Source organism: Phalacrocorax carbo, chromosome 4 (genome assembly GCF_963921805.1).
Source record: "Phalacrocorax carbo chromosome 4, bPhaCar2.1, whole genome shotgun sequence".
In the NCBI taxonomy this organism is placed as follows: domain Eukaryota; kingdom Metazoa; phylum Chordata; class Aves; order Suliformes; family Phalacrocoracidae; genus Phalacrocorax; species Phalacrocorax carbo.
The window spans coordinates 69,984,934-70,009,943 of NC_087516.1; the positions used below are offsets into that span (position 1 = coordinate 69,984,934).

General features: G+C 41.0%; 1 protein-coding gene across 2 annotated transcripts in view; it reads right to left on the bottom strand.

The window, feature by feature from the left end:
- Positions 1-25,010, bottom strand: part of ARHGAP24 (Rho GTPase activating protein 24) — a 224,414-nt gene that overhangs the window by 118,210 nt on the left and 81,194 nt on the right. The window contains exon 3 of one of the 2 annotated variants that reach the window (XM_064450382.1): positions 24,228-24,315. In XM_064450382.1, the coding sequence (XP_064306452.1) occupies positions 24,228-24,315 (88 nt within the window). Of the gene's footprint in view, positions 1-22,082; positions 22,146-24,227; positions 24,316-25,010 lie in introns of those variants that run through there. The other variant, XM_064450385.1, reaches the window with a different exon arrangement.

A 25,010-nucleotide genomic window follows, 5' to 3' on the forward strand; every position in this document is an offset into this window, starting at 1 on the left:
TGTCTGAAGTAGATTTCAGTCCCATCTACCCTGCCAAACACAGGATCGAGTACTGTCCATCAGAGTGCACAGGGGAAGTGGCAAATCAAGCTTCTCCTGACAAGTCCACGTCTGCACCATGGAGCTGCATGCTCTCCTCTCCCAAGGCTGTAGATCTGGAGGGAAATTCTCCCACACCAGGTTCCATTTCTGCTTTGGATTGTCTGTTACGAATTGATCTGTGCAACGGGGTCAGTGAAAGACAGGTCCAACTACAGTATTTTCCAATTTTCCTGAGACAGCATTATTAACCAGAGCATTAAAACAGAAAATAACAAAACCAAAACCTACAAGTAGTCCCCTGTAAAACATTTGCAAAAGGTTATTAAATTACCCTCAGTTTAAGAATTATGGCTCTTTTCTTCACATCACATAGGTGAAATACTAGTTAGCATAGTATCTGGAACATTTTACCCTAACCACTGAATATTTAAATGTTTAATAGTGGAATTGGAAAAGGACAAAAATCAGAAAAACTTCCTAGGTGCCGAGTGGCCATTTGGGGCCAGACTCCCAAGCATTCCCAGAGTTACACAGAGATTAAGGTCAAATGTCACAACAAACATTTAACATTCAGGAATCTTCAGTGACTGTGTGGGCGCACTTCCCTTCAAAGAGCAAATCATCCCTCTTCAACATAAGCTAATTTTGAAATATATTAATACAAGGTAGAACATTTCATTCTTCTTTATTATTCAAAATGTAATACACAGGTATTCAAGAAAGGCTTTTCTGCAAGAGCTGCATGTGTCAAAACACATTCTAGGTAAAGAATTTATATTCACATAGTACATTCCATCACAGAAATGCTGTAAGCACAGTGTGCATCATCTCTCTTCTGCATGCATGCTTCTGAAAATCTTAAGTCTAGTTTTTCCCAGCACTAACAGAAAGATTATAGCAATGAGTTATAAGCAGCCTTTCAGGACTGAGAATGGGTATTTCTCATCCAACCAAAATATAATTTCAAATTCACCCTTTACCCTTTTAAAAGCCTGCAGATGATTGCTGTGACCCTTGCAGACACCACTGCATCTTGGCTTCCTAGCCTGCACAATGCCAGGATTCGCTGAAGTGAGCAGGCCACTGCCAGCTTCAGAACTAAGATGCATTAGTGCTGAGCAGAGGACCAGAAACCTAGAGCATCTGGCATTTGTCAGAGACCTTATTTCTGGAGATACTTAACAGGATGGCTGCTCTGACCTGGCTGGGAGCTGAGAAACCCTCCAGGATCTCCTGGAGAGACCTAGATGTAAAGTCCTACAAAACACAGATGTAAGAAGTAATGGAAAAGTCTGTTTTGGCACTCTGTTTTGGCATAGCAACTTGTGTGCCATGAGCCAGTGTTGGTTTTGTTCCCACTGCTGGTCATTAGCCTAAACTCTATGGCAATTACAAAGCAGTATTTATGTTGTAGTTTGAAAATTCTTCTGCACTCATCCTCCAGCAGAGGAGGAAGTGGGAGAGCTGCATGTTGAGTCTGAGAGCAATTTCAGAAGACAATCTCTTGAGCAGCAACACAAGCAGGACAACCCCCTTAAGAAAACACCATTTGTCAGGACGTGTCGTAGATGGAAAGAAAATCTGAAGTGTATTGTAGTTCAGGTGAATTTTTCTAACACCACAGCTTCACAGCTCATTTTCAAATCTCCCAGAGCCTTCAATGACAGGAGAGAACTGTTCCCAAGAGAGGAGATATAGCCTATTCAGTTTTAGAGACAACAGTTTCTTTCCAAGGAGATGCAAGGGATGATCACAATTTATGAAAACACAATGTGAAGACCATGCATAATTTTCCATTTGGCTACTGTTCACAGTACAACAGGATAGTTCAGCCTATAAATACATGTGCACAAATATAAAAAAATAATTTGAATTAATTTAGCAGTTTTATGGTATTTATCTATATGATTTTTCAAGGACTCACTTTAAGATCATCTGATTCTATAATTTTTTCTTAGTATGTTTTTTTTTTTTTAAATTTTTGTATTTATATGCCATTAACTACTTCCATCTGCTATATGGCTGAACTTTTGGTGCCTTCCAAATAGGTGGGCTTCTTCTGATTACCTTGATTTTTTTTGTGCATATGGATTAATTGGTCTCTATACCTGTTGTCTGCCAACACTTCTAGAAAACTCAGTCTAGCTGCCAGAACTGAGGTTTTTTTTTTTAAACCCTAGCTGTTCATCACACAAAATGGTTACAAGCAGCTCCTATACTACCTCAAATGCTCTCCAATTTTCAAGTAGTCCTGGACAACAAGATGCCTATAGTGTCATTAGCATGGTATCACTAACCTATTCTTTTTAGTTACAAGATAGCATAAACAGCACTTTGGAGTACAACTGCCTACCAGGAAAGCAGCTGGAAAGCATTTTATATGTATCACAAGAGGAGAAAGTGAGCAGCCCACTGAAACTTAAACTTATATTCATATATGGAAACTTTTTGCTTGCGCAAATCAGTGGGTTTTTAAATTTCAAAATAATTTGTAATTTAAATGCAAATTGAAGAAACTCTTACGTATTTACTTTCTCTTCTTGTAATATATATATTAATTGAAGACAGATTTATATGCCTGTCAAGAGAGAGGCAAAATGATCTATCCTCAAATATACATTCACCTGCTGCCTGTCATAACTTCTCAGCTTTGAGATTATACTAGTGGGAAGTTCTATTAAGCATTCATTGCCTTTACTTTCTTGCCAGTTTTACTTCCAGGACCTGATACAACATCTAAGGGTGCCCATGAAAAACCTACTTCATATTCAATGGAGACTTTTTAATGGGATAATTCACCTTGGTAGGTAAACTGCTGGAAGAGCCTAGACATCTCAAGTTTTACACTTAGGAGGTAGAAAAAGAATTTTGTGATGTGTGGATCTGCGGCCATGTATCATGTTGCAAATTGGAGAATGCACCATGTTACGAATAGTGCGATTGGGAAGAATATTGTGGAGTATTGGTCGATTTTTAGGCTAAGGGGGATTGCTCCGGTCTAAACTCAGATCACGTGGGACTGTTAATCGTTGAACAAATGAACCCTTAATAGCTGCTGCACCATTAGGATGTCCTGATCCAACATTGAGGTCATAAACCCCCTTGTCAATATGGGCTTTTGAAGGGGATTGAGCTGTTGTCCCTGGGGTAGCTTGGTCCATTGGTGAATTGTATTGGGTCTGGTCACTGTTGGTACTTTGAGGGGTGCTCTTAGTTAAGAGGGGAGGTCTTGTTTTTGGAAGGTTTGTTTTTCTCCAAGGTCGCCCCAACTGAAAAATGTGGGCCAGTATCTGGTGGTGGTGGGCCTGATGGGCTTGAGTTTGTGTAGGGTGGCTGCTGATTTTTAAGTTCCACAGGGTCTTCTCGTCTTATGTGTCTATTCCTGCTTTTGCACAGGGAGGTCAATTACATTTTTACTCACAACTCAGACTACAGAACAATAAAATCAATATAAAAATCATAGCATCCTGCCTTGGTTCTGCAAGCTTCGTGACTTGATCATTTCAACTTACTGAATTCAAAATATCTCTCGATTTTCCCTACTAGCTTCCTGAAAAGATTATAATCGCTGGTATTTAATTTCTGGACATAAAATAGTCACACAGGAAAAAATTACAACAATAAAGTCAAGAATAAGGCTCTTCTGAGAAACAGGCAGTGAGGAGCTGCTGGATAGATGAAAACTGAATTCCCTAGCTTCAAAGTCAAGGCTTCACTCAATTCTTCCAAGTCATCATACACACAACTATGGGACTTTATGTAATTTGTTAGGAAGTTAACTACATTGCTGGGATAAGTTTAAATCGAATTACAGTGAGGCCAAACTCTCTCCTCACAATGACAAAAATGCAGGATTACTTCAATTTGCTTGGGCACTAAATATGTCTAAACAGAAAACTTTCAACTTTGAAGAGAAGTATCTGTATTGGAATGAGGCAGATTAAGTCGAGTAGGACAAATATGCACTGTAACTACATACATCAGCAAATACAGATGAGGCAACCAAGTAAATCTGGTGACAGAATACCACATTATTTGCTCACATGAGACATTGAATGAATTAAATAGACTTGATTATCCAACACAGAAAAAAAATAGAGCAGGAAAATGTTGTTTGGCTTTTTTCCACAGTTATCTCAAGAGATCCAACCACTCTTCTTCAACCTGCTCAAAGTTACTGCTGTGAAAAATACATAGAAATCCAATATCTTCTTCAAAACATCATCCTAATGCACAGTCCAGACAAACAAACAAACAAACTGTATTATGGACATCATACACATTTTCTCAAAATATTTTTTTTCCAAGGAAAGAACTGTAATTAACAAAAAAATGTTATCTATAAAGCAATAAGTCTTCCTGCCGTGGGCTGTCAGAACTGGTAACAGGCACAAAAAGAGCAGGCTTTCACAGAGATGAATAGGGAGCAAAACACGGCTGTGACTCTGTATGAGGGTACCTACTCACCATACCATCCGCATGTCAAGTCACTTCATCTACTCTGCTGTATATGTCTGCACTGACATTGAGAGCATCATTAACATGGGCTAAGGCTTAGAGCATCCCATGAAAACTTGAAAAGTCCAGCTTGCTTAACAGCAATTGGAAAGGCTGACTAGGATGTACAGTATTCTTGTCATCAAAAAGCCCATTAGCAGAGTAACAACAGACCAAGCATTAAGATGCCTTTGGTGAGAGTGGGTATGCTTCCAGCCTCACCTGGATAGGACTGTACTAAAACATCTTCCCATGACCACCTTGGTCACCAAAAGGGGAAGCTGCAGAGGGCAGCACTGCCATGCACTTGGCTTGCATTACCCAGCACAGTAATCACAGGCAATCAAAATCAAGTGGTTGCATGTATCAAAATTTCCTTGGTTTTAAGATCTCTGTGAAAACCAGTGGATTCTTAATGGTATCTGACTTTGTACATGCTGACACCTTGACAATGAAAGCTACGACAACACCCTTTTCAGTCCTGTTCATGTGCCCCCTTCACGAGACTGCATTGCAGACTCTCAGGAGCAAGAATTTTTGTGAGGCTCCATGAAGGCTTTGGTCAATAGGGTGGTTTTGCAAGGGTGATTTGCAAAGGATAACTGGGGTATGGAGTGGCAAGGACAGGACTGGCATTGCCAACTCTAAGAGACCACAGCAAGGACAGAAACACAGCTAGCTCTAAGGCAGGAAGATGTAAGAGAAAGGAAGCAAAGGCTCATCAAGGATGAAAAGGGGATTGCAATTTTTTCCCTCAGCAGGGCAAAGAGAGCTGGAAAAAGCCATCAAGTACAGGAACAGCCAAAGGCCTGGCTACAATACCACTGCTTGCTGCCACAGAATACAAAAACTGAAGTAAATTGGAAGCAGCAGAAAACAAGTGATACTCTCAGTTAATTGCCTGGCACCATATCAGGGCACAGTTCAGCCTGTTTACAAGGTCTTCACGTTTGAGAGGTCTTTATACACTACTTTGTCACTGACCTCACCAGAAGGAATAAATTGATTTGGAGAAGCTGATCTGTGAGTATTTAGATTCATTTTAAGCATAGACAAACTATTCAGTAGGCCTGTTTACTAGCAGAAATTAGGAGAGGGGTTCTTTGTCATGCTGCAGAACAAAATATTGCTGTGGAGCCCAGACAGATGTCAGGCATCACTGCCTCAGACACACAAAAGTCCAGCTTAGATTTAAACCTCATTTTAAGAGCTAGCCAAGGTTAACCACTTAAGTACATAAATTAGCGAAGTAACCACTAAAAGAATTGCCACACACTCCACTTAACATTGATTTCACCAGCAATTCACAAAAAGCAATTTTCACATTGCTGTTAGAGAGAACATGAATTCTACTGAGCAGTAGGGGTGCACAAAACCTAGATATTTTTCTTTGCAGCAAGTTACATCACTGAAAGAGGAAAAGGCAAGATGGAGATTTAAGCACAGTATTTAATCTTTACATGCTCTTTTCAGAAACAGAAGCAGGTCGAGTACAACAGGCCTCCAAAGATATACTCCAGCTACACCAAGGGTGAAATTCTCCAAATGCTTTTGACAGATATTTTAGTTGGACTCTGAACTATAGGAATTACCTCCTTTAGAAAATAACAATTTTCTAATTACTAATTTCTAATGACATTAAAATGAACAATAATCAAAAATCATCAAGGAATAGGGATGGTGACAGTTCTGAGTTCTAATTCACATACCTTGGTAGCATTACACTTGCCTCCATTTCACTTACAGACTAAAAAGTACAAAACACCTTAGGAAAAACATTATGGCATTACTGCCTTTATTTCATATACAGGGACTCAACCAAGGGCTAACACAATTTGAGAGGACATCACATGTGCCATCCAGTACTAGTAATTACTAATGTGCATCTCTGCATGACAGGTTATATCTTTTCACACAGCAGTTTAATCTGTTGACTTATGGTGTCATCAGTCAGACATTTAATTACTATGGAATACAAGGCTTATTAAATCTCTTCCCCAGCCTTTTTTGGCACAAGGCAACTAATGAATGTGACTGAATCTTCAGGGCATTTCTAGGGGAGTATCCTCTATTTATTTTAAATAACATGTTGATATATAGTTGGTGCTGTTAAAACAGAAAAGGAATTAAAAGAGAGCTGATGCATTAAAGAAGTCAGCTGCAGATCCAACAGTACTTAATGGCACTCTAAGAATGTAAACCTCAGTTATCCCAGCTCCGGTGTCCACACTGTCTGCCAAACATATCTGAATTGTGGTTATATCACTGAGGAACATAGGAGTCCCAAGAGATCAAAAGCACTTTCAAGTAGCAAATGACTTTCACATTTTCCTTTTCCCGATCATCTGTATGTGTGGACAAAACTGTTCTCAAAACATAATAAATCAACATATACATGTATACCCACTTCTCCACAAATCTATGTGGCTTTAAAAAGACTGACATGTAAAAAGTCTTTGGGGATTCCTTTTAAATGGATTTTAGTGCACTGAACTCTAACTCGCCTTTGACAAGGCAAACGACAGTCCCAAATATGCGTTTGGAGTCAAGAGAGTTTTAAATAAAGGCTGGTTAGGTATCATTAAAATTTACAACAATTAATAATATAGAACCACAATAAATGGATTTGCAACCATTTGTGGAAAAATCCTGCTCTTCAATCCATACCGGTTGCCTCTAGAGATACACAGAAAGAACAAACCTCTGGACAGAAGCCATGCTTGTCCATGGGCTCTGCTCCTGCCATAACGACAACTTTCTAAAGTAGCATCCTGGTCTCTCTTACGTGCCTGTGCTTGCTGATCTCTTGCCCTTTCCAAGAAGAACTACTGAGTGCTATAATTACCATTTTACATATTCACCATACATAATTCTGTTCTAATTAAAAAAAGAAAAAGACATACCTCAATGCCTTTTTTTTTAATCACGAGGCACCACAGATGTACAAAAAAAAAAAAGAGAGATAAATGTTTGGACTTCAGTAATCATAGAAAATACCATACTTGGCAAGTAATCTGTTTCTTGTATTGCATGATAGTCGAACATCCGGGTTCTTTATTACTTTCAAGCTACACTCACACTGTAATATTTCATAATAATATTTCATAAATATGAAGTGAGGTAATGATGCGTGTAATTCCAGGAAAGCAAAATTACAGTTATCTGTAATGTGCCAAAACATATCCCTAACTGTTCCCATTCCCCATCATTTACATACCAAGTCTAGTGGAAGAGGGAGAGACAGCAAGGAGAGCCTCACTTTATTTAACACTTGCAGCTAATCACCACTGACAATTTATCTGGCAATAAATATGAAACAGAAAAATAGATGTCCTATAAACAGAATGGGAAAAATTTTGGAACAGCTGAAAATGGCAATGGTTTCAAATATCCACCACTGCCAAAGCTATGACCCTTCTATCGGCATCATCCAAGATGGAACAGATGGAAGCTAAATGTGCTTTTATCCACCACAGGCCCATAACAAACTCCAGGCTGCTCACCCTGCCTGATTCTCTTTCACCATTGTGGAAGTGCTCCTCTGCAATATTGCAAGTGGAAAGAGAGCACACACACACACACGACTTGCACAAACATGTTTTATATTATGACTGTTCTTTTGCCTTTACCATAGCTTAACTTGACTTTCCATCGACAAGGAAATAAAATGGGTATGGCTCAAATTATTTCATGTTCCCCCTGATATAAACACTCCCCTTTATATACCTTTTTGGTAGCCCACTGTTTAATTCCATCATTCATTCTCCTTATCTCCAGCCATTATTGTCTGTCATACCTTGATTTTACTGTTTGGCTTGCCTGCTGCTAAAAGTACACTCTCCCACCTCTGTGCCATTTTATTCCCATAGCTGAGATGTTAGTATTTTATTCTCTGAGCAAAGATGTACCTGGTCATTTCGGCAGCATATCTGAAGTTTTTAATTAAGCCCCTTCTCTCCTTCTCTGTCCCTAGAAAACCAGGTCCACACTTAGAGATGACACTAAACCTCAGAAAAGACTGAACAGCACAAAGCTGCAGGCACCCAGTCCTTCTGAAGGAAACCAGCCCCTGGTATAGCTAATCTTGTTTGGGAATGTTTATCCAAGTTCACCAAGGTCTCCACCGAGCCAGCTCATTCTCTCATCAGCCTGTGTAAACCTCCTGTTATTACCCCTCTAACATTACTAAGAGCTTTAATGATGTTATTGTCCTTAACAGGCACATTCTTCCACCACAGTTTGGGAGCCCCTTACTTGCCCCATGGGCAAGCAGGACCCAGTCTCTCCTAGTGAAGAGCATCCTTTTGCAGCAGGAGCAAAGGGGCATGCAGTCTCCGAGGCACACACATCCCTCTCCCCCAGCACTCATACTGCTGCAGCGTACAAGGCACAGCCGTGGTTGCTATTTTACCACCACGTCCCTTCTGCTCCTATCTCGTGACGAAGACAGCAACGCAGCGGGCATGCTGCCAGCTCCTTCCACCAAGGTCGAGGACAATAATGCACTCTGTGCTCTCACGGCCGAGCCATGCCAAATGGTAGCAGATGGCATCTTTCCCCCAGACCCTGTAGCTGCGGCGCTGCAGTTGGCAAGCCACAAAGATCACCCTTCCCTCGGCATTCTCATTCTCCCTCCTCCACGTTGGCATGCAGCAGAGTGGCTGACAAGGCTGTCACATTTTCCGTAATCACCCTGAAAGAAGCCCTTTGCAGAGCAGATCCTCCTGCTGGCTTTGGCTGCACACAGCCAGTGCATGGACAAAAGGGCAGGCTGCCCCCAGACATGCGTCGCCTGCAATGCACACCACAGAGCGGGAATGTTGGCTGCGGGGTACAGCTTGTTTCAACCCAGAGCAGCAGTCCTTCTCCTCCCACAGAAAAGACTGTTTGGTCTGCAGCAGAAGTCAACATAATACCATCAAGCACTGCTCCTTGACATTATTCTTTCATTAATCATCACCTAAATTGTAGGCCAGCTTCATTAAGACCGGACAGTCAACCTTGTGCTTATAGTTTGAAGCTCTCTCTTCACAACATACATCGATCACATGTTCCTCCTTGTTACCTGTTCCAGAAAATAAAAGCTAACCTCTCACTGAAGTTATGAATGTAGCAGGAATCTGAAATACAGCACAGAAGATGAAGATTTCACAACCATTTAGGCTCCTTAGCTTTATAAAAGATATACAGTTTAATTAGCAGAGACTTCTACCTCCAGAGGTAGTAGTACAAGCTAGGATTCCATGAGGAGAGATGAGACAATGTTGCCCTGGACAGACATTCACATGCCACAGGAAGGTTTTCCTTTTCTGTCAAAGGGAAGGAGTTAGGCTAACCTGGCTTTTACCATGCTGAAGAACTAATCACCACTATGTGCTAGTGTGTGATGTAACTGTGAAACTGGTAGATACAAGGTAGAAATTCTGCTTTTCAGCCTTACATTTGACATCTGTGCTGAAGAAACAATGACAAACGAGGTCCTTGCATTCACCATGAGCTTAAAATTTTCATCCCACTCCTCTAATTCAAGGCTGAAAAAGAAGAAAGATGACTTTATTTTAAATAAGGGTCAATGTTCTCCTAGCACCAGTAATGGAAAAGGGGGAAGATGAAAGAGTCTGCAGAAGGACTGGTTGAAGAGCAAAGGACTTGTGAGCCTCTTACCGCCACAGCCACAGGGCAGAGGATTAGGTCAGCCAGCAACATCCAAGCACATGAAAATATATGGAGTGTATCTACCTTAAGATCTGTAAACTTTAAGAAAATAATCTAATATCTATTCAGATGACCTAGCCACTATGAAGTACCATATTTTAAGGATGCTTGGCTAAACCATCCTTTAATCCAAATGGAGCTTGCATTTCCTGCTACTTTCAGAGATAAGAGGGCTTCACAAGCTCCCGGCCTGCATACTTTCACCTCCCACATCAGGGGCACAAGCTCTTTGGTGCACCAGCGAGGTTAGATCTGCCTTCAGACTCAGCCACTGACTTTCCAGACAGGTTCAGGCAAGTTACCTACTGTCTTTCCTGCCATTTTAAGTGGAACACCACCGTCTATTTGAAAGAGGCGGTAAATGCATTTTAATTTATTTACTTTTTGCGTCTTTAGGGGTTTTTACTGAAAATGGCAACAAGCATGGGAATCTCATTAATATCATATTTGCAGAAGACTGGCAGACATCTGTACTACAGAACACCCCACCGGATAACAGTATCTTGAATGTCTATACTTTGGAGTATCCCTCCATAACATTTCTTTCTCACTTCTTCCTACAATCTTATTTTCATTACTTAGCATAATCAAGAACAGATGATCTTGTAACAACGGAAACACAGAAAGAGCACATAGGCTACTGTAATAAAAACATTATCATCTTATCATAAAACTTTGTATGTTGACTAAAGCTGATGGAGCCTCAATTCTGTGAGCAGAGGTAAAGAGCAAAGTAATCATTATGACAATTCATCAAAATAATGTCAAAAATATTTAGGAAAATCTTTTCTCCAAAAGCTTGAGTTACCACTGCCTCTGATTTTTCCCAGTACTGTCATCCCAATTCACAGATTTTGTTTAGGAATCTAAGTTTCAAGCTGTGCTTCATGATATATGAAGGATAATGCTGGCATTAAACAAACTAAAAATTGAAGCCCTGAATAGGATTTCCAACACAGAAGTACATCTATTACTTCATTAGACCTTTTTGATGTTGCCACTAGAGGGACATACATGAAGCTAAAAAAAAATGAAGCTAGCAGCTGTCAAAGGTGATGTTCAGACTGCTATTGTAGTTAGAAAGATAAAAGACATTGCTTCTTTTGAGACAAAATTTGTATTTACACACCAGAGAATGTAAAAAGTATCAACACACATGATTTTGTGTTGGCAAACAAAATGGTGCGTCCATGGCATATAGCTAATGGACATAACACAGACACTGCTGAAAACCTACTGTAGCTTCACAACTCATTCAAACCATACAGTTGGGGTGTGATTTCTCTTCAGCCCCCCAGAGTCTGATCTGTCAAAGTTCAGGAAATTCTTCACACCTTAACAGAACAATGGAAAAAGCCAATATTGCATCCCAACCCCCATCAATCCCCAAATCACTGTCAAAACTTGTCAGAGCAACAAGCTGTCATTCCAGGTACCTTTCTAACTTCCAAAAGACCACCTGGCTTCGTGGGAATATTCATAATATATATTAATATATATACATGTGTGTATTAATATATATTATTATAGTCTAATATTCATAAATCATATTAATACATAAGCCATTTGCCAACATCTATATTGATTGTCACACTCCAGTGCCAGCTGCAGTGCTGAGGCAGAGAAAAAAAGTCTCATCATTGCTGTGATTACAATTGGTGGAATTTAAAATAGGGTAGGAATAAAACATGACCCCAAATGTAATTTTCATTACATGAACTACATCCTCACTAAGAGCAAATCTGGTGTACGTGTACACTGATGGTGGAAAACAGTCACCACAAACTCGACCTCTTAAGGTTGCTTTTATGTCACCGAAGTTTTTAAATATGCCACTGCCATTATGTTCCAACCTCTTCTATGTAGCAGATGACCTCTAGAGTGACACCAGTGGGTCACACAAAGAAGCTCATTCAAATGAACGCTATTGCTAACTTAAGCTATGGAATAAACACAGATCAGATCACATGCACCATGTGTTAAGCAAGACCATTAAAAGCAGTCTGCTTCTAAATTAAGAGATACAAGTGAAAAATAACTTTTTAACTTCAGCCTTATATACCATGCTTGGCTAATGGCAAAGGCAGGCAAAAAAACCTGCACTCATTCAAAATTTTTAGAGAGTCTGTGCAGTCTTCTGCCACATGAAATTAATGCCACTGAGAACAGATGATTGAAAAGTAGAGTGGAATTAATTTACAGGAAAGAAAATGAAAGCTACAAGTGTTCAGGAGTTTTCAGAAGTGCTTCATCCATCACCTATCTTCAAAATAGACTGTAACTAGGAAACAGCATTCAGAAAAAAGGCAATATTACTGCTACTTCTACTACAAATATGCACACTTTTAACGTATGATCTGTACTCGTTCGCAAAGATAGAAGGGATTCAACATAGCTGGGTTTATATATGAAAAATTGTGATGGTTCGAGTTTCACAGGCCATGTGAGTGAGGATAATTTGTCTATTCTGCACATGCTGCATACCTCAGAGTAGACATTTAGAAAGTGCTCCTTTATTTTTCTTTTAAACAGTTCTTGCATCTAGATTTAATTCCTTCAGCTTTAAATCAGATAGCCTAAACTACCATAATTTCAATCAGATTAATTTTAGGCTGAAAAAATATTTATTAATGAACTTTTCTATATTTAAAGAAATTATGTTTAAATCAGCTATCGCAGGCTCTTCTATGCTAGATACAAGCGCTGGAGTTCTACCAGAAAAGGGACCGCATCTTCTGAATGGCTAAAGGTGCCCCATCTCTCCTTGCAGGATAAACATTACATTTTCTGGTAGCTCTTTAGTAGCCCAAGAGTGAGCTGCACTAATCTTGATCTTTAAACAGATGTGATGTTATGAAAGGATCTTCCATAGGAAGATGATGAGGCAAAATTACTCATATCACTCCATGTGTATGTGTCACAACCCTGGGCTCGCCTCTTTCCCTGAAGACCCCAGTATAAAGATTATAAAAACTTCTTGCTGCTATCACTAGTTCAGATTTACATTTCCTTAACATCATTGACTTGCAAGGCTTGTACCTCTCACAAGCGTGCAGGTATCATCTCAATTAAACATGCGTGGACACGAGGGCACAGAGAGGAAGTACTTGGTCCAGTGTCACAGAAGGAGTCACTGCTGGAACTGGAACAAAAACCAGGTATCTTGAACTTGGTGCCTTCTACCAGTGTTGTTCAGTAGCCATGACAAAAAAGGCATGAAAAACACTGCTAAGAGGGATATTACATGCATTGACCTGTAGGGAACTGAGCTTGAAATAAGCATATTTTACGGTGCCAGCTCAACAGGTTTGTGGCCTGACCCACCATCTCATTTCACAGGGATGTAGGACTGGGGATGGTTTGGGTTTTTGCTTTTCTAAAAACTGTGAAGGAGACAAACCTATTATGGGCACATCAAATATTTGTGCATCACAAGAGCTGCTGCTTGAGATGGAAGAGAGTTCATTCTAAGCTCTCATTGTTAACCTTGTGAGAAACAGGCAGCAAAGCTTCAGCCAGATTCGTTTCTCTGGCTCACTGACTCCATGATTTTCCAAGGGTCACTTTAAAAAAAAGGCAGTTTGGAGTTGTTACAGCTTCCTTTGAAGGACAAGAACGAGACAGAGCATGCCAGTGTGTTCACATGCAGAGACCAAATACATTTTTGAGAAATCAGTCTGTTAATAAGGACGGCAATGTGTTCAGGAGATATTCAATAGGAAATGAGCAGCGCTCAAAGCTGCTTTAGCACAATATGCCATTACCCGGAGATATCTATGCACAGTAAGGCTGGTACCCATTTGATTAAACAGCCTGCCTGCTCCCTCCAGAAGATATCAGAGGTACAATTAGTTCAGTCAGCAGTATCAGCAATGCCCTTGAGGTTCTGTGCTCCTGACAACTAATGAAGAGGCACCGCTGGCTGTCAGTGCATGCAGGGGGAGGCATTCGTCTTTGTGGCAGCACCAATTAAATCCACAGGGGTCACACCAGGAGGAGATACGAATTCAGCACAGGGAAGTTAAAGCAGCTGACTGGTTTAACACTTCATTTCAGGGTTTTATATCATGGAGAAAAGTGAATCAATTTTATGCTAGGCATGCTGATGGTGAAGGGAATACAGAGCATCTGCATGACAGCAAAGGAAGAAAGAGTACCTCAGTGCTCAGGTGTGTGTGCATGTGCACTATGGAGAGGTGATTTTTTGCAGCAGGGCAGAACAACTTTTAATACACAAAAAATTTTCTCCTAAAGTCAAGGAATTTGTGTATTGCATTGGATTCCTAACACTCAGCTAAGCCATCAACAAAAGCTGCTTGCTGTGTGTGTGGGTGTATCCTCACTTTGGACATGGCAATTGCTCCTTAGAAGGCAAGGTATGGAACTCTTGCGCCTTATTTCTCACAAGGCTACATCCTTATAGAAACCAACAGGGTTCAAAACCTTCTAAAATATTTCCATCCCAGAGACATCACGTTGAATTATACCAGTCACAGTGAAACATGTCAGCTAATCATCTGCCCCATTTAGTGCCTCACTGTAGAGTCCAAGGTTTCCCATCCCACAGAAGTCTTGCTGTTATATGACTACTAGGAGTGCAAAGTATTGATATCAGAAGAGAAGAATATTGAAGAAGCTACAGTAAGTATCCAGTATCCAACTTGTTAAGGTACATGAGAACACTACATCACTTCTTTAGGCAAAAAAAGGATTTACCTGTTACTGCCCTTTCATCTTGTGTCCCTTAGGGAAATTAACTTATGTGTTGGTTTTCGCTGGGGTAGAGTTAATTTTATTTGTAGTACCTAGTATGGGGCTACTAATTTTGGATTTGTGCTGGAAACAGTGTTGACAATACAGAGATGTTTTAGCTGTTGCTGAGCAGTGCATACACAGAGTCAAGGTCTTTTCTGCCTCTCACCCCAGCCCACCAGTGAGCAGGCTGGGGGTGCACAAGGAGCTGGGAGGGGACACAGCTGGGACAGCTGACCCCAACTGAACAAAGGGATATCCCACACCATATGATGTCATGCTCAGTATATAAAGCTGGGGAAGAAGGAGGAAGGGGGGGACATGTTCTGAGTGACGGCAGAATTTTCCCAAGTTACTGTTACGCATGATGGATCCCTGCTTTCCTGGAAATGGCTGAACACCTGCCTGCCCATGGGAAATAGTGAGTGGATTCCTTGTTTTGCTTTGCTTGCATGCACGGCTTTTGCTTTACCTATTAAACTGTCTTTATCTCAACCCATGAGTTTTCTCACTTCTACTCTTCTGATTCTCTCCCCTGTCCCACTGGGTGGGGGGGGGAGTGAGCGAGTGAATGTGTGGGGCTTAGCTGCCAGCTGGGGTTAAATCACAAAAACTTATCAAATCCAGATTTTCCAGGCCTTCATGGACCCTTAATTAAAACTGCTGCCAATCGCTAGGTGACAAGAATTATCACTTACTGTGGCCTTCCCCTTTGAGAGGTTTGAGACCTCATGGGAAAAGTCTCAAAGGGCTTAATCTGCTAAGCACTGTGTATCAACAGGGACCTGGAGAGTTCTTGATAACTTTACAACACACTGGCAACCATTTATCTTCTCAAACCTCACAACACACTTGTGTCAGTGAAATCAGTGTGACATACAGATGTTGAAAACAGATCCCTCCTGACTCTCAGCCGTGGGTGCACAGACCTAAGCAAATCTAAGCTGACTTAAATATAAGATACCTATCCTGCAGACATGAAGTAACATCATCCTTTGGAACTGAAAAATTCATTAAGCTTTGAGGAGTGAAAACCTATTGCAGCAGTTGAAGCAAAATAGTTTATTATCCAACCTTTTATGTAAGGAAGGAAAAAAAACTGCCTCAAACCCACTTCATGCTCCCTGCCACAACAGTTAATCTGCAGGAAATGTCATTTGCCATGTGGCATGCAATTAAAGACATAAATAAAGAAAAAGGCCTGTGGACACCTCTTTTCTGACTAATGAAAAATAATTCTAACAATTTCAAGGTTCTGGGAATTAATATTTTACTCCCTTACAGAGATTCTCTAATAAAGCCACGGGCTTTTGGGAAATGCTCTGTAGTCAAAGACTTCACAAGTCCATAAAGTCAGCCTAGAAACCTGATGAAATACTGCTCGCTGTTCTGTGAAAGCACAGCGTTAAGAATTTCATGCCAGAAAAATGAGATTCAAACATGCTGTGAACAGCAACAACTCAAGTCCTCCAAAATAATATAAAAATACTTCATAGGGCACTCTCCAAAACAGCATTGGGGGGTACCTTCCTAACATCAGTTTGTAAAACCTACTACAGACTTCTAAATTCCCTGAAAGTAATTCTTATGAGAAAAGCCGTGATGCAAAAGCAGCCAGAATTTTGCACAGTATCCCAGAAGTAAAGACTGCCAGAGATTCAAAACTAAGTCCTGAGACAGGCTTATACATTGCAGTCCACTGAAACTTCTTTTGTTTCACATCTTTTCCAGCTGAAGCATTTAGGAAGGTATCTTAAGTATTATAAGTACATGTTGTATTTTGATTTATATCCTGTATTTCTAATTGAAGAAGCAAAAGTAAGTTGTCTTATTGTGGCAATCCTTTTGGCCTGTTTTCAGTTAGTATCACAAAGGGAACCAACACTTCTGTTGCATAGCGTCAATGAGAAATTGCTTTCTGAAAAGATGTATGTACAGAAAAATTGTGAGCAGAGAGAGCTCATCTAAATCAGAATAAAAATGGTGTGATTTTCCTCAGCAATGTGTTTGGGCTTGCTCTCTTGACTACAGCACTCAGGCCTGACAAACTGACCTTAAACAATTGAAAGCATGCAGTGCTGAATGTAGTTTCTGCCTTCTGCAGTCTCCACCATCCATGACTCAAGAAAGATCTCATTCCCTGAAGGGAAGGGAGATAGGCCAGGAGCCATGCACAGAAGAAATCAGCAGACACAGAAGTGCAGAAAAAAGCGGCAGCAGAGACAAGAAGTAACTTCCCAGAAATATTACAGTTATTGTCTAACAGTCTGAATAACCCCTAAGAATGAAACTGCCTTAAGCTGCAGACACATATCTTGGGGCTGCACTGAGAATGCTTTTAGAGGGATGAACAGACTTTGCTAACTCAGTACTACCAAAGTACATATTCATCCACACAGATGCACATGCTGGACTATGATACTTTGCCAATGGTGAAAATACAGCACACATATACAAAGTTTACAACCAAAAGATTCCATATGGAATACTGAAGATCAGCGTTTGGAAATGTGTGTTTTAGTTTAAACAGTACTAATTAAATATTAACACTCATGCAACTGAACAACTCAAAGAAATCTTTGGGATATTTGTGTTGCTAGGGAAACTCATGCCATAGAACAGAGCACGCACACACAAACAGACCACATGCTAGCAAACATGGTCCTGTAAGTAAGCTCATCTTCAGTGCTGTTTTCTCATGAAATTGCATGTAACACAGACAGGGACAAAGAAATACATGATTTGACAATATTCAAATAGTGAAATACCATTGGAATGATTATCTGACTTCTTACCCATGAGGACAAGCTGTCAGATGATTTATCACTTTCATAGAGCAGGACATCAACCACCACATAAGGATCTCGAATAGCAGCAACTGGGGAGATAGCAGTATGAGCAGCTTAGTTTCCAGGATCAAAATCCAGACAATCATGAAGTACGTTCCTTTGTCCATTCAATAACAATCATCTCTTCCAGGCAACTACCTACAGAGTCCCAGATTATTTTGAGCTGGTGGTGCTTCCTGAGTGCATCAGGAGACAAGAATTCAAGCCCTAGGAACTCCTAAAGGCAGCTGGACATCCCTGGGAAAGCCTCAGGCTCTTACTGCAAAGCTTTCCATACTGCTGTCCCTCAAAATGCCTTCAAGGCAGCAACTCTTGGAAAGTCCAGGGGACTCCAAAAAAAGACACTTGAGCCTGTATGAAAAAACAATGGATGAGTCTGAGCTTCCCACATCTCCGTGCTCTGCTCCTGGTGCAAATGGGGTGCAGCAACTCAACTTAAGCAGGAATCAAGTCCCCCATCTGAAATCCACCACTCAGGCAAACTACGGTGCTTCCATGTACCTCTGTTCTGCACCTCCATACATACAGGTGACACCTCATTCCCTGAAACACAGCTAGGTCACCTGATTCAGTTCTGTGTGAACACAAACACCTTTCCCCTTACACCTACATACCAAGATAGAAACCTCAGGTTTCCTTTAGAAAGGAACAAATACAGAGAATGAGATTTTATCTTCTAAATAAAAGTAGAAACAATAAGCAAATAAAACACAATCGCTTCAACAAACCTAATCACACAACTTTGCTATATGTACATATTTCCCATTAAAAAGGTATTTATTTAAACTCTCATCTGGTTTCTGTTTAGTATGAAACATTCCTCCAAGTGTGAGAGAAGCTGTCAATAACCACAGGCATAATTAATCACCTCGTGGTCACACTGACTCCTGCACAGAAATGTGGTGTGGGCCTCGTGCTGTACAGGTAACACTTTCACTCCTGTAAATTAACTTTGTCAGCACAGCAAAAGAAAAAAAAAAGGAACAATTTTAAGAATTAAACCATGTCATGACTTAAGGAATGAACAGAATGTTTTCAAAGGGCAAATTAAAGGCATCTGTATTTTAATTACAGCATCAGAACTGCAAGATACTTGTCTCCACACACATTTCTTTCATTCATCTTCAGAGATGGCTGTGTAGAGAAAATTAGTTTCCTAGTATAAATCTACTCCCACGTACATTCCCAAAATAATTTGCATGTATTACCAATAAACAAACACACACAAAAGTTTTACAGGCCGCCCACAGACATAACAGACAAAAAGAGGACTTGTCACTATTGCCTTTGGGATTATAACTAAAATTACTTCAACTTTTAATACAGGGAAAGCAGAATCCGAGAGCAGCGTGAGTTTCAGTGCCATACATTTAACATGACATTCATTTAAGCTGACAAAATAAAAAAAAACCCTGCAAATAGAAACTGTTGCTATGTAGCTGTTTTATCATCTTAATGCTAACAATGGGTTAAACAGAACCTTGGCTCCAATATATTTTTCTCTGTTACACTCAATGAGCTCAGTTTGTTGCTATCAGCCTAAAAAACTGACTTTTACACTGAGTCACTATGAGGATACAGATGACAAACAGCTCCATTACAAAATGCTGACGATACTTGCCTTGAGAAGCAAGTGACACAATGACCATGGCAAAACTCACTTCATCTTTGCTTAACATACAGCTGACATTCTACAACATTCTACAGGCACTGTGATGCCTCCACAGTCAGTCTGAGTCTTGATTTTAATTCCATCCCCCAAAGACCGGTGCTGTGGCATGAAATATCCTATCTGATTTCCCAAAAACCTTTTTTTTTTGTCATGAATCCTTAGCATAGTATCTCATGAGGAAAATTGCTCCAGTAAGCAAACAAAACAAAAAACACCCTACCTGATTCTCAGGGAGGTTCCAGATAAATATTGAAGACAGCCCCAAAACTAATTGCAAATTACTTTTTAACTTGACTGCATAGAAAGGTGACATGACAAATATTTTGAGAAATCATGAGAACGATCGTGCTCTCCCATCAGCATTGCCCATCAGTTCAGCAGCTGGCACTCCCATTGTCAGCTATGCTGCCCAAGGCTTTTTAACCTGGGCAAGAGGACGACCCCAGGCTGAGGCTTGGCACGTAAGGGCTCAGGCTGGAAGAAAAGCAAGTAAGAGGTGCTGACACTTTGAAAACCAGCAATTAACAGTCAAATTGTGGGAGCACAAGCAACGTGGATAGTGGTTGAGACCTAACAGTGTAGTGTACTGCTAACTCAAAACTACGGTGAAATATTACATTTTCTGTAGGCTTTCTACAATTTAGGCAACAGGCAGGTACTGTGGTAAAAGCATTCAAACTCGGCAGCAAGTATGGTCTGACCTCCAAATGTGCTGTACACATCCAACAGGCATCAGCGGTGTTTGGGAAAGCATACACAGAAAATGAGTGATCTCTGAAGAAGGTGCATGACGTTCAGGACAGAAGGGCCTGTGTTCAACATGTAAGTGTTCAGCTGTTCAAGCCTTATTCCATTACCATTTCTTACTACTCTTGTCAGCCAGATGTCCTCCTGTTTGGGAAAGTTACAAGCTCTATCAGAGGGAGATTTCTGCAGCTCAGCTGTGGCAAGTCCCATGGAGGCAGTGACCTCCTGGTGCCATACAGCTGCCTGCAGGGTTGCACAGGAAGGTTTTCATTTTTCATGCCTGCATCACATACACATCTCAGGCTTACAGTTAAGTATTCCACACTCAATGCCAAATTCACATAGACCAGAGGCATAAGCAGCACATCCAGGGCAAACATTATCAGATAGATTAGGGTGTCATATGAATCAGGACGTATGGAGCACCACCATCAGCAAAACCCTTTATATCGATGTCTTCGCATGTGAGGTGGCAGCAAAGGCGACATTGCAGCCATTTTGAAATGGGAAAAAAAACAGTTTTGTGCACTTCCTCAGAAGCACCTTCTGATTTAACCTGTGGCAGGAACTAAAGCTGCTTCTACCCATCTGTCAGAAGGAGAGAGAGCATCACCACTGAAATCTGTGCCAGCCCACTTCTGTCTGCTCATCTTATCCTCTCCACACCGACTGCTGTACGGCACAGACCCTACTGCAGTACCAGCAACAGCTACAACTACAGAAGCTCAGCTTCTCTCTTTCCCATCTACAACATCTAGAAGAAATACAGGCTTAATTTATTAAATGACTGACTGGAAGTCCCATTTTGCCTGAAAATTTCAAGTCAGAGAGCATTCTATGTGTTCAGGAGTGGGGAGGGAAAGCACCTTTTCAATTAAAAAGAACTCTCTTAATTTTCAATGGAAACAAGATTTTAGTCAGCCCCAGACTTGCAATGCTAATAAGTAGGGTTTTTTTCAATATTTTTAACATACAAAAAAGATACAGACCACAGTGAGAAACTATTTAAAGTGTGATTGATTCAAGCTGGTGTAACTGTTAACCAAACCTCACAGATACCATGCTTGCTTTCTTTGCATACTAACCCCTTACTGCACACAGCTTTCATAACCACATTCATTGCCACGTATAAAAGGAAAAATAAAGCTGCACTGTGCTGACCTCCATTTGCAAATTCCAGTGAGTGACTGGCCTCCTTATCCTTGAGATCTACTTCATATTTCTTACATTTCTACAACATATCAAAATCTCCATGTATCAGTAAAGACAACTATATTTGTGCCTTGACACAGAGATGGTTTAAGAGCAAGAACATGTGGTTGGGTTTCAATAAACATTGTCCTCTATTTAGCCTTTTAAATAGCCATAGTGGGAAAGGAACTTGAAAAGTAATATCAGGATTAACAGAATATATTCAATATATTGATAATATCTTGAATATATTGATAACATATTGAATATATTGATAATATATTGAATAATAATATATTAACAGTGGGCTAACTGGATGTTGAAACATAGAATAATTTAGCTTGGAAAAGACCCTTAAGATCATTGAGTCCAACCATTAACCTAACACTACCAAGTGCACCACTAAACCATGTCCCTAAGTGCCACATCTATACATCTTTTAAATATCTCCAGGGATGGTGACTCTCCCACCTCTCTGGGCAGCCTGTTCCAATGCTTGATAACCCTTTCAGTAAAGAAGTTTTTCCTAATATGCAATCTGAACCCCGCTGGTGCACCTTGAGGCTGTTTCCCTTCATCCTATCACTTGTTACTTGGGAAAGAAGACTGACACCCACCTCATTACACCTCTCTTTCAGGTAGTTGTAGAGAGCAGTAAGGTGTCTCCTGAGCCTCCTTCTCTCCAGTTCCCTCAGCTGCTTCTCATAAGACTTGTTCTCTACACCCTTCACCAGCTTCATTGGTCGTCTTTGTACACACTCCAGCACCTCAGTGTAGTGAAGGGCCTAAAACTGAACACAGTATTCAAGGTGCAGACTCACCAGCTTCTCCTCACCAGGGGGACAATCACTTCTCTACTCCTGATACAAGCCAGGATGCTGTTGGTCTCCTTGGCCACCTGGGCACACTGCTGGACCATGTTCAGCCAGCTCTCAACCAACACCCCCACATCCTTTTCTGCCAGGCAACTTTCCAGCCACTCTTCCAAAAGCCTGTAGCGTTGCGTGGGGTTGTTGTGACCCAAGTGTATGACCCAACACTTAGCCTTGTTGAATCTGTATTTACAACTCTTTGGGCTCAGCCATCCAGCCTATTTTTACCCAGCAAAGAATACCCATCCAAGCCATAAGCAGCTAGTTTCTCCAGAAGAATGCTGTGGGAAACTGTGTCAAAGGCTCTACTAAAGTCCAGGTAGGCAACATCCACAGCCTTTCCCTCATCTACTAAATGGGTCACCTGGTCGTAGAAGATCAGGTTAGTCAAGCAGGACCTGCCTTCCTTAAATCCCTGCTGACTGGGCGTGATCGCTTGGTTGTCCTGCATATGCCATGTGATGGCACTCAAGATGATCTGCTTCACAACCTTCCCCTGCACTGAGGTCAGGCTGACAGCCCTGTAGTTCCCCGGATCCTCCTTCCAGCCCTTGTAGATGTGCATCACATTTGCTGACCTCCCTGGTTAGCCAGGTCTGCTGATAAAGGATTGAAAGTGGCTTGGTGAGCACTTCTGCCAGCTCCCTCAGTACCCTCATGTGGATCCCATCTGGCCCCATAGATTTGTGTATGTCTGAGTAGTGTTGCAGGTTGTTAACCATTTCCCCATGGATTATGGGGGCTTCATTCTGCTCCCTGTCCCTGTCTTCCAGCTCAGGGGGCTGGGTACCCCAAGAACAATTGGTCTTACTATTGAGTACCTCCACCTTTTCCGCATCCTTTGTCACTATGTTTCCCCTCGCACCCAGTAAAGGATGGAGGTTGTCCTTAGCTCTCCTTTTATTGTTAGTGTATTTACAGAAACATTTTTTTGTTGTCTTTTGCAGCAGTAGCTAGATTAAGTTCTAGTTTGGGGAGGCTTTGGTCCTTCTAATGGTCTCCCTGCGTAACCTCATTGACATCCTGGTAGTCCTCCTGAGTTGCCTGCCCCTTTTTCCAAAGGTCATAAGCTCTGCTTTTTCCCCGAGTTCCAGCCAAAGCTCTCTGTTCAGCCAGGCTGGTGGTCTTCCCCACCAGCTCATCTTTCAGCACACGGGGACAGCCTGCTCCTGCGCATTTCCTGGGCTCCTTTACCCTTCAGGACTGCCTCTGAAAGGACTGTCGACCAGGCTCCTAAACAAGCCAAAGTCTGCCCTCCAGAATCAAAGGTAGCAGAAAGGAGGCTAGCAAATCACTTATGCAATACACGCAGTCATGAGTACCAGTCAGTTGACAGGGTAATGTTCCTTACACAAATCTACCCCCAGGAAAAAAACCCACCCTATTAAAAAAAAAAACAACTAAAAGCAAGTTTAGGGTTTTAAAGCAGTGATGCTTGCTGTTATTACTATCTGTTTATCCACCCACAGTGATCAGGGAGCATTCTTAAGTGATGGTACTGATGTCATCAAGCTCATGTGCTATACTGATAAGGTCTTGATGTTAAGTTACAGATTCCTTTGTTACCACAGAACACACTACTTCATAGCATCCAATATAATCTAAAATAATTACCAAATACCCTTGTACTGTCACTATGCCAGTCAGTGGGGCAGCCCTTTGCTGTGAACAATCATGCTTTACATCACCGAATAAAAAACACATCCTTTTCCTATGCTGCCCAGAGGTGAATGAAAAAAATTATGAATGAAAATATTAACAAATTAATGATTTTTTTCTTTAAATTGAATCGTTAATCACCTTCAGCTTCTGTTCTGGCAGAACAGATGTGGCCATTTGTCACTGAGAACAAAATTACAAATACTTTTTATGTGGAATAGAATATCCTACCTGGAACAACTTCAAAAAGGAACTTTCCTGGACTTTCTTCATTGCAGGGGTGCTCAATTACTCTGTTGCCAGGCAGAAAGATGGTACCCTAAAGAAAAAAAAAAACAACAAACATGGGATTAAAACTGCTACCATGCTTCTGATAGACTAAGGCTGCTTCTTTTTGGACTGAGGTATACATGAATTTCTGGTGGTGTGCCTGGGCAGCTAACTTCCAAAGTGGGACTGAGGAGGGATTAACCCAAAAGCCATCATCACAGATCCCCTAAATTAACTGAGGCATTCAATAATGGCTTTAGGTTTTTTCCATCTCTTGGTTTTTTGATACATGCAGATTTTTGTACTAATCACATGTCCTAATTCCACTGTGCTGCAGGGAAAATTTGAGACTAAAAGAAAGGGTTAGTTTGACCCTGTCGATGAACAGCTGTGAAGTTGCATGTGTGAGGCAGATGAACTTACTAGCTGGACTTCTTGGCTAAAGACAAAGGATATGTGTATAGAAGAGTAACCTTCTATATGTGTGGTGCATACCCAGTTCCTGCTCTGTGCAGTTTTGCGGTACAATCCACAGAAAGAGTATAGAGAAATTATCCCACTTCCACCCACTGGCAGCACAAGCAGACTGGCATGTCACAAAGCCACAGCAGGCAGAGTGAGAGTCTTACTCAAATATGCATTTGCTACAGGCAGATAGATGTCGGATAATCTCGGTGACCACCACTGAACACCTTGATCACAACTTTAATACCTTGAGAAGGCAGACAGGGAATTTTAGCTGTG